This window comes from Panulirus ornatus, chromosome 18, assembly GCF_036320965.1.
Source record: "Panulirus ornatus isolate Po-2019 chromosome 18, ASM3632096v1, whole genome shotgun sequence".
In the NCBI taxonomy this organism is placed as follows: Eukaryota; Metazoa; Arthropoda; class Malacostraca; order Decapoda; family Palinuridae; genus Panulirus; species Panulirus ornatus.
In genome coordinates this window covers 59,122,625-59,140,706 of record NC_092241.1, presented here as the reverse complement: position 1 = coordinate 59,140,706, position 18,082 = coordinate 59,122,625, and the positions used below count along the sequence as shown (strand labels likewise).

General features: G+C 44.2%; 1 protein-coding gene across 1 annotated transcript; it reads left to right on the top strand.

Moving 5' to 3' along the window:
* Positions 1 to 5,510: 5,510 nt before the first annotated feature.
* On the top strand, positions 5,511 to 10,482 carry LOC139755168 (V-type proton ATPase subunit E-like). Its single transcript, XM_071673334.1, has 6 exons — positions 5,511 to 5,760; positions 6,016 to 6,091; positions 7,270 to 7,445; positions 7,783 to 7,954; positions 8,452 to 8,600; positions 9,721 to 10,482. The coding sequence occupies exons 2-6, from the start codon at positions 6,059 to 6,061 to the stop codon at positions 9,851 to 9,853; spliced, it is 663 nt and encodes a 220-aa protein (XP_071529435.1). The 5' UTR covers positions 5,511 to 5,760; positions 6,016 to 6,058; the 3' UTR covers positions 9,854 to 10,482.
* Positions 10,483 to 18,082: the final 7,600 nt, after the last annotated feature.

Sequence of the window (18,082 nt, the reverse complement as noted above, 5' to 3'; positions counted from 1 at the left end):
GTTGTGGTAACCACGTGGCTACAGATGTTGGCTGGTAAGTGATCGTCTCGCCCGCCAGGAATGATGGTAAGGTGGAACAACAAGAACCAAGGGAAGATAACATCATCATCATCATCATAACACAGCTGGACCAACCAGTGCTCCATCATATGTCTTCATGATAGACTCTGTAATTCTTTTTTTTAACGTTGAAGGTTCCAGTCACGGACCAAGGTCCACATCAAGGACGGACCTTAACTGAAATATACAGAGAATTATGAAACGGGAAAAGAAAAGACAAGGGAAAATATTTAGGAATATTGGAGGTGGTGTAAAACCTGTGTTATGAAGTTGTGGTGTTGACTTCCTGAGCACGACCGTATGACCATTTAGCATAACGTTGTCTTTCCCTTGACCCGACGAGTCCCAGAATGAGACCTTCTCATGAATAACAATCTTGCTGGTATTTCTTCTGTAATATATAACTTGGTTGTGTATTTTTACACTTGTAGTCAACATCCGCTCTGGTAGGCGTACAGTTGTCGTGGTGGGTGTGGATGTGGGCGGCAGGCGACGCGGGTGTTGTGCTGACCGACGCGTGGCAGTCACACGGAGGGAGGCGGCGTGTCGCCCTTACGCCCATCTGTCACGGACGGGGTCCGCCAACCAGCCAATCATGGAGCAGCTTCCGAGCTGTGGCTGGTCAGGGGGGCGGGAACTGGTGTGTTTACTGCCTCCAACACTCACTAACACCTTTGTTTACTTCATCTATTCTCTGCACCCATATATATATATATATATATATATATATATATATATATATATATATATATATATATATATATATATAGGTGCAGAAAATAGATGAAGTAAACAAAGGTGTTAGTGAGTGTTGTTTCTTTTGTACTATTCGCCATTTCCCGCATTAGCGAGGTAGCGTTAAGAACAGAGGACTGGGCCTTTGAGGGAATATCCTCACCTGGCCCCCTTCTCTGTTCCTTCTTTTGGGGAAAAAAAAAGAAAAAAAAATGTATATATATATATATATATATATATATATATATATATATATATATTTTTTTTTTTTTTTTTTTTTTTTTTTTGCTTTGTCGCTGTCTCCCGCGTTTGCGAGGTAGCGCAAGGAAACAGACGAAAGAAATGGCCCAACCCACCCCCATACACATGTATATACATACGTCCACACACGCAAAATATACATACCTACACAGCTTTCCATGGTTTACCCCAGACGCTTCACATGCCCCGATTTAATCCACTGACAGCACGTCAACCCCGGTATACCACATCGCTCCAATTCACTCTATTCCTTGCCCTCCTTTCACCCTCCTGCATGTTCAGGCCCCGATCACACAAAATCTTTTTCACTCCATCTTTCCACCTCCAATTTGGTCTCCCTCTTCTCCTCGTTCCCTCCACCTCCGACACATATATCCTCTTGGTCAATCTTTCCTCACTCATTCTCTCCATGTGCCCAAACCATTTCAAAACACCCTCTTCTGCTCTCTCAACCACGCTCTTTTTATTTCCACACATCTCTCTTACCCTTACGTTACTTACTCGACCAAACCACCTCACACCACACATTGTCCTCAAACATCTCATTTCCAGCACATCCATCCTCCTGCGCACAACTCTATCCATAGCCCACGCCTCGCAACCATACAACATTGTTGGAACCACTATTCCTTCAAACATACTCATTTTTGCTTTCCGAGATAATGTTCTCGACTTCCACACATTCTTCAAGGCTCCCAGAATTTTCGCCCCCTCCCCCACCCTATGATCCACTTCCGCTTCCATGGTTCCATCCGCTGCCAGATCCACTCCCAGATATCTAAAACACTTCACTTCCTCCAGTTTTTCTCCATTCAAACTCACCTCCCAATTGACTTGACCCTCAACCCTACTGTACCTAATAACCTTGCTCTTATTCACATTTACTCTTAACTTTCTTCTTTCACACACTTTACCAAACTCAGTCACCAGCTTCTGCAGTTTCTCACATGAATCAGCCACCAGCGCTGTATCATCAGCGAACAACAACTGACTCACTTCCCAAGCTCTCTCATCCCCAACAGACTTCATACTTGCCCCTCTTTCCAAAACTCTTGCATTCACCTCCCTAACAACCCCATCCATAAACAAATTAAACAACCATGGAGACATCACACACCCCTGTCGCAAACCTACATTCACTGAGAACCAATCACTTTCCTCTCTTCCTACACGTACATATATATATATATATATATATATATATATATATATATATATATATATATATATATCTATATATATATATATATATATATATATATATATATGTTATACTTTGTAGCTGTCTGCCTCACTAGCGAGGTAGCGCAAGAAAACAGACGAAAGAATGGCCCAACCCGCCCACATACACATGTATATACATACACGCCCACACACGCACATATACATACCTATACATTTCAACGTATACATGCATATACATACACAGACATATACATATATACACATGTACATACTCATACATGCTCCCTTCATCCATTCTCGCCGCCACCCCGCCACACATAAAATGCCCCCCCCCCCCCCGGGCCCTGCGAGGTAGCTCTAGGAAAAGACAACAAAGGCCACATTCGTTCACACGCAGTGTCTAGCTGTCATGTATAATGCACCGAAACCACAGCTCCCTTTCCACATCCAGTCCCCTCAGAACTTTCCATGGTTTACCCCAGACGCTTCATATGCCCTGGTTCAATCCAATGACAGCCCGTCGACCCCGGTATACCACATCGCTCCAATTCAGTACTGGAGAGGAACACAGACGAGAGCATCTTGGATGTGGAGGAGCTGAGTGGCAGACCGCAGGCGGTGTGGTCATCACCTGGAGGAGGACCTCGAGGGTAAAGGTTTGGAATGGGTAAAGGAAAACAGGAAATGATGTGAGTGGGAAGAGTGGTGGAGCAAGCGAGTGAGTTTGGAAAGAGGCTTGTGTGAGGAGATACCAGGAAGGATTGGTTGTGGAATGGGGAGTGGGTGGGGGATGGAAGGTATCTTAGGGAAACGCTACCTACGGTTGCAGGGGAAGTGTGTGGCAAGCGGAAGGTGGAAAGTGGAGAGGTGAGAATGAGTTGCAAGTAGTGGAATGCCGAGGTTAAGTTGCTCGTGAAAGGTAAGAGAGAAGTATATGGGCGTATTTTGCGGGAAGGATTGTGGATGGTTGGAAGATGTAAAGGTGAAAGCGGCAGGAAGTCAAGAGAAAGGTGAAGTGGCTGAAACAAAATAATGCAAATGAGACTTGAGGGCGAGCGATTATTAGTAAGCATCAGGAGGCATAAGAAAAAGGTGTTACGAATACATGGTGACCGAGGAAAGCTGCCAGGGGCAATGAAGAGTTTCTATCAAGAGAGTAAGCTGTGTGTGCGGGTGAGAAGAAAAGCGAGTGAGTGGTTCCACGTGAAGATTAGTCTGAGGCAGGGATGTGTGATGTCACCATGGTTGTTTTATTTGTTTACAGATAAGGTGGCTGGGGCGGTAAATGAGAGGGTCTTGGAAAGACGAGCATGTATCGTCTCCTGGGGTTGAGGCGCCTGGAAAGTAAGTCAGAGGTTGTTTGCTGATGATGTTGCGCTGGTGTCACATATGAGTGAAAAACTGCAGAAGCTGCTGTTTGAGTTTAGAAGTGTGTGAAAGAAGAAAGTTGCAAGTAAATGTTAATAAAAGAAAAGTTAGGTTTAGCAGCGAAGAGAGACAGGGTATTTGGAGCGTGAGCTTGAATGGTGATCAGGAGGTGCTGGGGGGAGGAACCAGTGAAGTTAAAAGCAGCTTGTCCGCGAGTCCAGATGCAAGTGACAAGGAAAGTAACAAGGATAGGAAGGTGCGAGCTGCAAAAATCACTGGTATCCGGAGCGATGGAGGATTGTGCAAATATTGGACGGTAGGTCGGAGCTGCACAACGTAATTTAGGTGACGTCATAGAGACGTGAGGGGATCATTGGACGAACCTACGGGCCGCCCCTCCACCGCCTCCCGAGAATGGTCACTCGGAATTACGGGAGCAGAGCGGACTGCCCCGTGAGGTGGGGGGTGGAGCGGCCAGTGGAGATCGAGAGGTTGTGGAACGAATCCAGGTTCAAATGGCCTTAAGGATGTGCAGCTTTGAATAAGGGTGGGATGTTTGGGGCGTATTAGAGGAGAATTAGGGGGCAGAGACGGAAAGACAGAAGACTAGAGAGACGACAGGTGGGGTTAGATCAAATGCACAGTAATATCGCATCTTGTTGACTCTGAAAAACGACTATTGTATCCTAGTATATATAAACAGATTGGATCGCCTGCTGACCAGACCAATCAAACTAGTGATACTGCTGGCATGAGCTGGTCTGTATGCAGTACGGTGAACTTTGGCAGAGGCTAACCTTATAATACGGAAACGACCCCTGGCCTGGTCACTTTGAAGATACGAAGACAATCTCGAGTAGACGTAGAAATGCCATGGCCGTCAACGTCGTCATAACCACCGTTCGAAAAAGAAAAACTTCATATCATCATCATCATCATCATCATCAGGCAGAATGAAGTTGTGTTTGCCAGACGAATGATAACAGAGGCTGGATGGCTCTCTGATGAGCCTCATGTCATGGCCAACTATCATGAATTGAATTACTCCCAGAAGCAAACACTTTCCTAAGCAATATCATTATGGCCAAAGCTAAACACTTGAAAACTAATATCTTTTCCTGATGTATTATCTTCTCTATTATCCTGATATAAATGGCTATAAAGATGAACTACAAGTTTTGCTGAGATTGTTTCTGCCTGATATTCAATATGTTTATATATGAATCTGTTTTAAATCACTTTCCCTACATTTAAGCTAGGATTTCATTGTGTATTTCCTTTCTTTGAATAAAGATAATATCCTTCCTTCCAATATTACCTTCAGATGGTGTTCTGGATTAAACCACTGTATTTACCTTTCTAACTAGAAACTATGAATCATGTTACTCTAATTCACGTACATAGTGTACCAGCTATACCATTTTTTAGTGTATACAGAGTATTGCCAACCAAACATGAATTTTCTATAAAGCGTCATATTCATTTACTAAGACGTCATCAAATACCATGAAAGAACGTAACTCATACTGCGAAGTAATCACTTGTTATATCGTACTCTGCCATCCTACGCAATTGGTCATTTGTGGGGTAAAGAAAAAAACTATTCTGCATCCAGTAAGTGCTGGCTGGATCGTCTGATGTTTGAGGTTTAGTTCCATCAACGGTCATGTGTCACCCAGACCACGTCCGCTCTCACTGTGCATGTTGACCATAGTTACTGTTACTGTGTTGTGTGTTTGTAAATTCATAATCTGCCAACTTACTGATAAATCATCAATATAACTTTTTTGCAAATATCTGTATGTACGTGATTTTTTTCATCATATAGAGATACGATGTATCAGAAACAAAATCCTAAAAGAACATTATTTACATTGTGAGTCTGGCTCTGCGTGGCCCAGTTGACCAGCTGAACGATAGTTCGTGGGCCATTCATCCCACCCATAACGTAATATGGGTGATTATTAATCCCATTTTTACCTTTCAGAACACTGACTCAGTTCATGATACCTGTGATTACTTCCATTCGTCTCAACACTTACGGATGTAGCGACTACGGCAAAGAAAAAGTTTATACAATCGTTGAGATTCCTGCAAATTTTTGATCAGTGCGCAAAAATGACTGTCATTCTTCCAGGAAGTATAAGCTAGGTAAGGCAAGGTTGAGTATTCAGTTCTAATTTAAACTAGCCAACTTATCACATCTTACCTTACCCTAACTTAACTGGCTTGTCTGAGGTGTAAAGTAAATTATTTCTCTCGAGCTTCAAAGAATATCAAGAGTATTAACAATTGCATCAGTTATTTCTTCTGTATGTATATGTAAATTCACAAATAAGTTGATATTAGAGAAGTCAGTCATTACGCAACTAGTCCAGTTACCTTGTCTAGCCTATTCTCTTACAGAATACGAATCGTTCAGTGCCGGAATCGTACGAGGCCAGGACAAATGGAAGCCGCTCAGTTGGATTACAATGAAGCTGTGAGTTTTCTTCAGCACTTTATCAAAATATAATCAAGTTGGTAAATTATACAACCATATGTTCTATTACCTGCATGTTAGAAAGTTAATGATTCTCTCTCTCTCTCTCTCTCTCTCTCTCTCTCTCTCTCTCTCTCTCTCTCTCTCTCTCTCTCTCTCTCTGCTGTATTGTGAACGTAGTAACAGAGTCAGTCATCGTTATTGTGTCTAAAGATTATAACCTACTTCAGGCAATAACTTTGTTTAAAAGATTTGATGATACTAATTATTTCTTGATATTGCTATTACGTCTTTACCTGGTATATCATACTAGCTACTTTTTAGAAGGCTATATTCCCTAAGAGCATCTTTATATTAGGTTATTTATTCATGGTGCTCATGAACAGCACGCATTAATTCTACTAGGCGTCTGTAATTCCAACTTGTGTTGTTATATGTTATAGTTGTGGAACACCGAATGTTATTTTTTGTGTTAAGATTTAACTTGTCTTAAGAGACACCAAATTCCTGAAATATGACGCAATACCCCTGATTTTCAAGGATCTTTGATATTAGTTCTTTATACGATTGTTAGAAATAAATCCTTCCCCTCACTCAGACGCTAAGATGTTCGTAGCTTTATGTCCAGCCACCTGGACCTGAAATAGAATAAAAATCGTTGAGTTATTCGTTTTGTAAACTATAAATCAACAGCTGCTTACATTTAAGTAGATAGTGTTCCATCACGTTGTCGATATTGAGTAACTTGTCTGTGTTGGTGTTGGTGGATCATACTGTGATCCAGAGTGGAACTGTACGTATATGGTGAACAGTGTAGGAAGAAGACTCTCAAATTGATTATTCAGAAAAACAATTGGTTGGGTTTAGAATCGGACACTTGGTGTGAGTAATGGTTGCATGGTGAAAACATGAGAAGATTAGCGATTTGAGATATCTGAGGAGTATATTCAGTACTAATGGTGAAAGACAAGTTTCCGAAGGTGGCTGTGACTGTAGGAAGAGAACATTGACTTTATTGATATGGCGAAGGATTTTAGGAATATTATAGTCTACCCTGACTGATGAAAGGAAACGTTTTGAGCGTGTAACAGCAGAAGCGTCCATTTTCCTTCAGTTCTGGTCATACAGTAACACCAGTATGGAGGCCTAGTGTTTGAATGATATTTACTCTATTTCAGTTGGCCAGGATGGTGGCACATATCGAGCTTGCTGCCCTGGAGAAAGTAGAAGAGATAGATCTCGCGACGGAGGAAGCATTTAAGGTGGAAATGACCCGCATCTACATTCAAAGCGTCCGAAATATCAGTGACGAATATCGCAATAAGTGTGCTAGGCTGACGGGTCGCATTTTAAGGTAAATTGACTAGATCGTTTGAAAGAATGTATTAGATATTTATGTAATTTAAGTGTAAAAGAATTTTCCATCAACTGTTCAAGTAAGGTACACGTCAAGGCCCACAAACTAGTACCTTACATTGATGTGGACATTCAAAAATGTCTTTATTCTCAGGTTGAAGACTGCGACATGTAGGATTTGATTCATCCGTTCCACTAATTGTTTTAGCTTCAGTGAAATTATTTTTTCTCTTTTTACTTCGTAACATCCTGTAATTCTTCTTGTGAGTATAGATTATTTATACGATTCATTATGACTACATAACCATTATGATTGTGTAAACATTATTTTCCAGAGAGCAGAACTTTGCAGTGGCTCCTCACCGCACGTCCTTCCTGTGGGCGCAGCGTCGGGCGATTGAAGCGGTCATGGAGGAGGCTGTGCACGCCTTGCATCACCACCTGCAGCACAACCCGAAGGTGTACGCAAACCTACTCTGTGATCTCCTCGTCAGCGCTCTTTGCAGGGTACGTCGGTGAACCTCCGGGTAGTTCCCTTGCATGATTTAGCCTACGAAGCTTTAGATGCGGTAGATAGTTTTCTGGTCTCCCTTCAAGGCTCAAGAAAATTGTTTGTTCATTTGTTAAGAAATGAGAATGATCATCGTTTTTCCCTCCGAAAATAAACATGAGATTAATTTGTTCGTTCTTCGGCACTTGACCAGAGCCTTAAGAATCAGATAAAAGTTCCCAGAAGTGAACAAATTCCTCTCTTGATCATTTTGCGAGATAAATGCGATGATGATATGGAAGTTTTGTGAGAGAACTTTCGCAAAACCTTAACTTAAGTAAAATGATAACGTTTTACGAGTTTTAAAGGGGAAGTGTAGAAATCATATGTATTGAATTATCCAGTAAACTACGTGCATTTCCAGAATGTGTCAGAAAATAGGCTCCATCTACTGAAACCATCACTATAAACTGTACATGAATCATCTACACATACCAGGCCTCACTTGCTACAGATGCACGAACCCAGGGTGCTGGTATGCTGTCGACAGATGGATCTCGACCTCATGAAGGACGTGGTGCCCCGCGCGAAGCAGAAGTACAAGAAGATGGTGGGCCAGGGCTGCACTGTGTACCGCCACCCAGAGTACCTCCCGCAGAAGAGGTAAGATGGTGGGTGGGTCAGTCAGGAGTGTGGATGGCAATGGCAGGGCAGAGCGAGGCGAAACGTGAATTAATGGAGGACTTCTAGTAACACTTTGTGTCTTAGGAAAGTCATTATTTAATGAGTTTTGTGGATGTTAAGTGAACGTTGGTATTTTTCTCATAATACTGAACACAACTGTTTATATAAGTAACATTGTTGTGAGAATGTCGACCAGTTTTTGAATGAAGGTAGATTAATGATAATTGATAACTTACAACAGGTTATAGCAATAATTATGGTAGATTTGTTTAATGAAACAAATAAAGATACTATCACAGAAAGCTTCATTATAAATGAATGGAAGTGTTATGCGGTTGTGAACTGTGGGTGTTGTGTCTGCCCTAACTAATGTTAAGACATACTAATAATTAACTATATATAGACATATTTGATTTTACCTTTTCCGGAAAATAGAGAATAATTGTAAGAATTCATGGATAATAATCATCTTACAGAGAAATTATTTGATAGTCTCAAATGTGTACCACGGAATATGGCCGGTAATTCAGAATTTATCAGTTTCTTGCAGATGTTTTCAACTTGTCTAAATATTCTCGTCTGCTGCTCAGGTACATAACCAGTGAGCAGGCCAGAGTTCCTAGCTGGGGTAGAACAATGCTCAGGTAGCAAGCACAGGTGTCAGTCCACGTGAAATATGTGTAGGTACAGTAACACAACGTCACGTGACCCTGGTCACACTGTCAGGTCGGAGGAAGGAACGTCCACATTAGTGTGTTGCTTCCTGCACAAAGTTGTACCACCTGGACACTGGAATTAGTTGTTGTAGTTATGAAGACGCAGCCGTGCGTGAGGAACAGACCCACACACAGACACTCACTCATGTGTTATATATTGATCATTACCCCACCAGGACCACCATAGGTTGAGTAGCGAGATCTGGTGAGGCTGAGGACATTATTGTACATATTCATGCGTCTCAGGGCTGACCTACCTCCAGTATTTCCAGTTATAACCATAATTGTTATTTTTCACTCGATAGTTTTCACAAACGAGAACAATAACACGGACTTCAAGGGTCGTGAATGGATCTTCATCCATTGTTGTTTACCATTTCCAGCCTAGGTGGTGTTGAGGTCCTGCGTATAGATGAACGCATCAAGGTTTGCAACACTGTGTACGACCGCTTCATGACCGTCGTGCAGAGCAACCAGGTGGACATAAGGAAGATGCTGTTCCCAGTCTCCAGGTAGTGCACAACCGTCTCCGTCCTCGCTGGAGTTATTCTGGTTATCGTAAATTTATTGAAGCTTTCAGTTCAGTATATTAGCGGAAGTTTAGAAGTTTTTCCCCTACGTGAAAATGTAGGATTTTTTTATCTTTCAGTTTTAAAAGGTAACCTTTTATTTTTCCTTGAATAACTTGAAGTATGAAATTGGGTCTGAAATCTTCTGTTTGATCATTTGGGTCATTCATATTGATTAGCAAACACTTTATCAAGACACTATGATTACAATAGTCATACATAAATTTGCATTAATCATGTTTTTTTTAATTATTTCGGACCAGCATAATTGTTAGCATGTCACTGCACAATGTGTTATATTGTAACATCTGCCTGTCATATTTATGGTGATATTTCTCAGTATTGTCCACATATTATGTTGCCATGATGTTTTGACTGAAGTAAGTCATGTTAAGAACTTATCACATATTATGGTGATCCAGTCTTCATTTAGATGTTAATCTAGCAATAATGATATCCTTGTAGTGATCATTCGTGGTTTGCAGTGGATTATATTGTCATTGATCATATTAGTATTAAGATAGTTTGTATATTTTATTTCATTTTTGTTGAATGAAGTAGAGTTTGGAGAACTAATTTCGAGAATGTTCCTTTCCTTCATTTCCCAGTCAAACATTGACACACACCTGATTTAATGATGTAAGCTACACTTGAAGCAGGCGCAGGGTATGTTGGTCTGCTTTAGAGCGAGATGAACCTGGACAACAATGTCCTCTTGTGTTGGTTTACCATGATGCAGCCTCGGCGAAGGTGACCCCTCGTTATCTAGTGCTCAGGAAGCCAGCCGCGTCCACCGGGCAGAACCATACGTCATAAAGTGTTGTTAGCGAGTTGGCCAGTGTGTGCAGGAAGTGCTGTGCACGGCAGCTGAGTAGCAAGTGTTTGGTGTCTTCTTTATGGTAGTTGCATCGTGGGCATGAAGGGTCTCGAGATATGTTGGGACGGTTGTGTCGTGTTGGGAGATGACCAGAGCAGAGACTGGAATGTGTGACACGTGTTTGTCTGGGACGTGTGGTTTCTGATGGTGTATGTATGTCTGGAGGTTTGAAGTTTAAGAATAGGTTAGGAAGTCGGATGGTTAATGGTTTTTGGGCTATTACTCTGTGTATGTGTTTTGTCAGTGTTATGTTTGTTGAGGGGAATGTGTAGATCTGTGAGTAGATTTTATAGAAGTCTGAGACAGAGACAGGCTCTGTACTGGGTTATTTAGTTTAGATACGAGCGGTTTAGGTGGGAGGAGTCTAGCACTGTTGCACAGCATGATTGCCAAGCATGATAAGTCGGGACTCTATCTCGAGAATCTCTGTTTACATCATGGCCAGGTTTTAAGTATTCCTTTGTGGTTGCTAGTCAGCCAGTCATTATTGTGAGTGCTTTATTCTGTGTTGCTGGTCAGCCAGTCATTATTGTGAGTGCTTTATTCTGTGTTGCTAGTCAGCCAGTCATTATTGTGAGTGCTTTATTCTGTGTTGCTAGTCAGCCAGTCATTATTGTGAGTGCTTTATTCTGTGTTGCTAGTCAGCCAGTCATTATTGTGAGTGCTTTATTCTGTGTTGCTAGTCAGCCAGTCATTATTGTGAGTGCTTTATTCTGTGTGGTTTGCAGCTTTATTATGTTTGGTTGTAGGAAGGTGGAATTAGAGGAAGATAATCTACAAAGATGAGCTTTATTAGCAAGAGAAGTATCGGTGACTCGATCAGGTCGGACGACGAAGGTTGATCACACAAGTTGTTGTTGGTGTTAGTTAAGGACCATGACGGTAGAGCAGTAGAACAAGACGCGTCAGAACACTTTTTTTTTTTTAACAAGATGTCAACTGCACCTCACGACGCACAGCTCTGCACCTCACGACGCACAGCTCTGCACCTCACGACGCACAGCTCTGCCCCGGTTCCAACATGAGTGAGCTTCAGAGGGAAGGTTTCATGGCCTCTTGCTTATGAGAGCAGCAGTGATCACACATGATCTGAGCAACAGATATGCGTATCATGATATAGCATTTACAACTCCAGCCACTATACGTTCACTATGTGAGGCATCTTGGCCAGGGGAGTAGTACTATGTGTGCCACAATGTGTGTGTGGGGCCACACCATAGTATGGGCAGTGTAGCCAACTCAAGCGACCTCCGTCCCCTCACTGCTTCCCTCCTCTCCCATTACATCTCTGGTGCCGCTCGTCCTTGCTGGTCTCGCACGGCGGATGTGCGACCATTAAGCTTCTCTCAGGTCAAATAAAGCGAGATAATCAGGTCAGGGAGGCCGACAGTGAGAGCTGGCTGGCCTCGTGAATGGAAACCACTACTCTGGCAACACTGACCTGAACACGCTGGGTTTGGTGGTTTATATTTGGTTTATTTTATTTAATCAGCTGCTGTTTCTTAATCGGCTTCTGTTTCATAATCTCGGGTTGGTTCTTATCCGGCTCGTGTTTCTTATTCGCTTGTTGTTTGTTCATCTTGGTTTAGATGATCCTGGGGTCACGCTTACATCACACGTGCTGTGAGGAAGACATCTCCTGTGTGTGTTCACCTTGGCTCAGGTAGATCCCGCAGGACACACATGTTCCTCACCTGCGAACATAGCCAGTATCGTAAATCACAGGTGAAGTTAATTTCAAAACCATTTCATTAAGAAATATATCCTGAATGCAGCATCTCTTCATTCCGTTTTCTTCGTCAAATCTACGTTGGTCAGAGTAGATACAGTAGAAGTACACGTGAGGTGGAGGCATCATGCAGTACATGTAGAGATAAGTGACCGTGGAGCAGCGAGGTGGTGGAACTCCCTTCCTTCTTCAGTCCTTCCCTCCCACAGCCTCTACATCTCTGAGGAACAATGATGAATATTTTCTTTCTTTATATTTCATTCGAGACTAAGATGATACGGGCATGTGTCTTGCCCGTGACGTGATAGTTATTATAAAAAGATATGTAGTGCGAGATGATCTAACACCTGAACTGCGAACAACAAGTTCACTTCAGCCTCGTCCAGATGTGGCGTGGGTAATACTGATGCCACTCCCTGCGTGTCTACTGGGCTCTGGCAAGTGTGGGGTTACTGTCAACAAACTACGACGGAGCAAATATTGACCAATCTGCAGCACTGCCCAGGTGACCTATGTGCAGCACTGCCCAGGTGACCAATGTGCAGCACTGCCCAGGTGACCAATGTGCAGCACTGCCCAGGTGACCAATGTGCAGCACTGCCCAGGTGACCAATGTGCAGCACTGCCCAGGTGACCAATGTGCAGCACTGCCCAGGTGACCAATGTGCAGCACTGCCCAGGTGACCAATGTGCAGCACTGCCCAGGTGACCAATGTGCAGCACTGCCCAGGTGACCTATGTGCAGCACTGCCCAGGTGACCAATGTGCAGCACTGCCCAGGTGACCAATGTGCAGCACTGCCCAGGTGACCAATCTGCAGCACTGCCCAGGTGACCAATGTGCAGCACTGCCCAGGTGACCAATGTGCAGCACTGCCCAGGTGACCAATGTGCAGCACTGCCCAGGTGACCAATGTGCAGCACTGCCCAGGTGACCAATGTGCAGCACTGCCCAGGTGACCAATGTGCAGCACTGCCCAGGTGACCAATGTGCAGCACTGCCCAGGTGACCAATGTGCAGCACTGCCCAGGTGACCAATGTGCAGCACTGCCCAGGTGACCAATGTGCAGCACTGCCCAGGTGACCAATGTGCAGCACTGCCCAGGTGACCAATGTGCAGCACTGCCCAGGTGACCAATGTGCAGCACTGCCCAGGTGACCAATGTGCAGCACTGCCCAGGTGACCAATGTGCAGCACTGCCCAGGTGACCAATGTGCAGCACTGCCCAGGTGACCAATGTGCAGCACTGCCCAGGTGACCTATGTGCAGCACTGCCCAGGTGACCAATGTGCAGCACTGCCCAGGTGACCAATGTGCAGCACTGCCCAGGTGACCTATGTGCAGCACTGCACATTAACTATTCCTGTATTACCACATACACAACCAAGTGATCCTCCAAAGCCTTGTAAACTTTTTCCAGACAGATTTTCCAATACGTCCAACTCATTTCTTAAGATGTTTCTCCAACTTGAAGGAATATGGCAAACCTCTAGCATCACCCCCAGCCTCACTCACATCATGATCAATCTATCAGTCAGTCACATACGTCTTTCCTGTCTATCTATTGTACTTTTGGACCTGAAACCTCATTGCTTCACCTCACACTTCCCTCATATGGAAGATGACAAACATCTCGCAGGTGAGCATCAGGGTTCACAAAACCTTGTCTTCCTATTTCTTTCCCAGAATTCCTGCTGACTTGTTCTTCCTCAAGATCGTGTCGTTCACATCCTCGACTCATATAAACATGTTTGGAGTTTCTTCATCCTCGAATGTTTCCTTATAACTCCACTTCCTCGGTGAAGACCTCGACCTCGATCACTTCCCTTCTTCAGGTCAGCCACGCAAGGTACTACACAGAGGGTCGGGTCACGCCGTCTGGAGTACAGCTCACAAATTTAGAGGTAGGGTCGCTTTGCTGACCATGTGTACCAACAGAACTAGGTCAGAATTTGCTTGCCTCTCTCTCTCTCTCTCTCTCTCTCTCTCTCTCTCTCTCTCTCTCTCTCTCTCTCTCTCTCTCTCTCTCTCTCTCTCTCTCTCTCTCTCTCTCTCTCTCTCTCTCTCTGACGTCACTACAGACATTATTCACACAGGTTGTGCACTACCTTCTCGAGCCAGGCACACAACACTCAGCAGGCCACCACGTCCCACACCTCCAGGATTGGCCAGTTCGATGTTTGTCTTTTCCTTCCACACTCAGATTTTGTAATGTTTAATATCCCTATGATTCCCCGACTCCTACACTTTGTCTCCCCTACAGAGACAGTAGGTCTATCATTCTATAAGAGACAGTAGGTCTATCATTCTATAAGAGACAGTAGGTCTATCATTCTATAAGAGACAGTAGGTCTATCATTCTATAAGAGACAGTCGGTCTATCATTCTATAAGAGACAGCAGGTCTATCATTCTATAAGAGACAGCAGGTCTATCATTCTATAAGAGACAGCAGGTCTATCATTCTATAAGAGACAGTAGGTCTATCATTCTATAAGAGACAGTAGGTCTATCATTCTATAAGAGACAGCAGGTCTATCATTCTATAAGAGACAGTCGGTCTATCATTCTATAAGAGACAGCAGGTCTGTCATTCATTTGCAATATTGATGAGACGTGTCTTCCCTACACCCACCTTACTGACTGCATCTGCGTCAGTACCGAGTGTCCTTTTATTAAAAAAAAAAAAAAAAAGAAAGAAACTTTAGTTAGTATTAGATTCGTCACGACAAATAAGAAACTGTTTTGTTAGATGTTATGGTTCTCGATATGTGAGGGAATACGATGACCAGAAACTTTTGAATGGGTTCACAAGACATACAACCCTCAAGATGCACGTGTCATGCTGAACTCAGAACTTATGTGTTGTCGTCTGTGTGAAAGAAGACGAATTTGAGGAGGCAATAAGAAGCTAGATGGAAGGGAAGAAACGCGATGAAGGAAACTTTGGTACGATAGAGACACACGAGCTTCTATTTCTATGTTAGTTGAGACGGCAAGGGTAAATGAGGCCCTAATCAAAAGCATCTCATTAACGTTGTACAACCATACACCCTGGCCTGTGCCAGGTACCCATTTTATCGACCAACCCCTTACCTTGGATGAACAGCTTTTGGTTGACTGTAGACTGACTACCGCCACCGGTATTCGAACCTCTGCGCTCGACTTTAGGCGGCCCGTGAATGCGTCATAGTCAGGAGCGCGACCCGCTACACTCCAGAGGCCCAGACAAAGATTCTGCAGATCAGCGGGTTGTAAACTGGCTGCGTCTTCCATCATGATTGTAAAATCTTTCTCAAAGTTTGATAACGAGTTCAACGTTAGTCGGACGTGCGTAAACAATCTGTGATGAAGGCAAGGTTTGGCCACGGGAATATGATCTCAGATCTAAGTGGTACAAGTTGATATTAACAATTGACAACTGATGCTTCCATCCATCAGTCAGCAGACCAAAGGTTCAGGTTAAGACACCGTCTGTCTGGCATACCCTGAGGTGGCTCATAGCTTCCTCATCTAGCGGTACCTGCCCTACATACCTGCCCCTCATACCTGTCCTACACACCTGCACCTCAAACCTGCCTTACACACCTGGACCTCACACCTGCCCTATACAATTGGCCTTTACACCGTCTATTTCAAACCTTACCTTGTGTGTGCCACACACCTGGCCACCATACGTTGCCCTCACGTACATGGTTCTGAGGCCATACATGTGGTTGCAACAATTGTATGACGTCTTAAAGTTTTGTGTTCATGAAAGGAAATCCTTAATACACTTCTCGCGTCTATACCACTACGTCGATCTAGCTCACTATGAACTAGATCTTGACGCAAGACACCATGAACTGCTGAGCGGTTGGCTTCACAACGGCAGATCACTGAACACTGATATATTATCTTGTAATACAAGGGAGGTGACGGAGCTGAGGAAGGCAGAACACTTTACATAAGACACATTCTTCCCTCAACAAAGTATCAGGTGTATTGTCTCCACGACTCATGCACAACCGAGAGATCAAATCAAAATTTGTCCTTATTGATAAGTTCACATTTTCCCGGTAACGAGTACGTGTGTGTGTGTGTGTGTGTGTGTGTGTGTGTGTGTGTGTCTGTGTCTGTGTCTGTGTGTTTATATCCTTGAAAGCGAGTGTGTGGGCGTAGGGTCATATCACCCTGAAGGGATGGGCGTGGCAGCCCACCACCCGCGAAGGACGGGCGTGGCAGCCTACCACCCGGAAGGGATGGGTATGGGGCAACCCCCTCCCCCCTTCCCGAGAGGGACATATATCGGGGGCAGTGAGGGTGAGGGAGGTCAGTCTTGGTGCGGATCCCTCGCTGGCTGGCGTGTCCATGTTTATCTCCGGGAAGGTAAGTCCCACAACTGAGCCCCCGCCTGCCACACTCAGCCAGATGTCATCTATACCTAACACATATATAATAGTGTCACACTTAGTCGCCGTTTCCCGCGTAGCGCCAGGAACATTCTCTGGCTGTCATGTATCATGCACCGAAACCAGACCCCCTCGATTCACAGCCAAGGACCACAGACCTCTCTGGTTTCCCCGGACCCTTTCTTACACTCTGGTTTTGCCCACAGACACTGCGTCATTTTCTGTATACCACATCACTCCAATTTGCTCTATCCCGTGCAGTGCACACCCTACAAATTCTTGCCAGATCTGGTCGCAACCATCTTTAACTAAATTCTTCCTTCGTGTCTTCTAGCTCCCCTTCTTGTTTCCTCCAAATATTCTCTGCAAAAATTACTTCTTCCGACACATCCACACTTTTCTGTATACTTTTGGTGTAGGTCCTGCGCCTGGCACCCATACAACACCGATGAGATTACGAAACCATCAAACATATCCTTTTTCGCCCGAACCAGATAGTAACCACCCACTCCACACGCTCCACCACACGCCAAGGGCTGTAGCGCCCTCACCCGCCCTGTGCCTTACCTCAGCACTCGTGGATCCGTCCAGTACCATAGCCACTACCAGGTACCTAAAACATTCCATTACCTCCAGGTTTACTCCACTGAGACTCACACCATAGGCAACCTGTCTCTCTTCCGTGCCAAATCTAAGAACATTATTCACATTAACTCTCAACTTTCTCCTCACACACACACACACACACACACACACACACTCTCTCTCTCTCTCTCTCTCTCTCTCTCTCTCTCTCTCTCTCTCTCTCTCTCTCTCTCTCTCTCTCTCTCTCTCTCTCTCTCTCTCTCTCTCTCTCTCGAACTCAGACACTAGTAAGTATTTCAATTATCACTCAAGTCTGCCACCAGGACCGTCTCATGAGCATACAGCAACTACTCACCCCCCCCCCCCCCCACCCCTCCATCAATCTGGAGACTCTTCCCCCTCCTCTTCCTCCTCCTCCTCCTCCTCCTCCTCCTCAGGACCCTTACATCTACCTGCCTTACCACCTCATCCATAAACAAATGTAACTGCCGTCATGGTGACGTCACACACCTCTGCAGCAGACCAGCCTCCACCTGTATACTTCCTCCCTCTTTACCGATACACACACGTTAATTTCTTGATAGAAATTTATTG

Excerpts from the sequence above, each read along its gene's own strand:
- LOC139755168 (XM_071673334.1), top strand. The coding sequence starts at position 6,059 with ATGGAAGCCGCTCAGTTGGATTACAATGAAGCT. Across the intron at positions 7,955-8,451 it reads TCGTCAGCGCTCTTTGCAGG|ATGCACGAACCCAGGGTGCT; the intron begins GTACGTCGGTGA and ends CACTTGCTACAG. Across the intron at positions 8,601-9,720 it reads GAGTACCTCCCGCAGAAGAG|CCTAGGTGGTGTTGAGGTCC; the intron begins GTAAGATGGTGG and ends TACCATTTCCAG.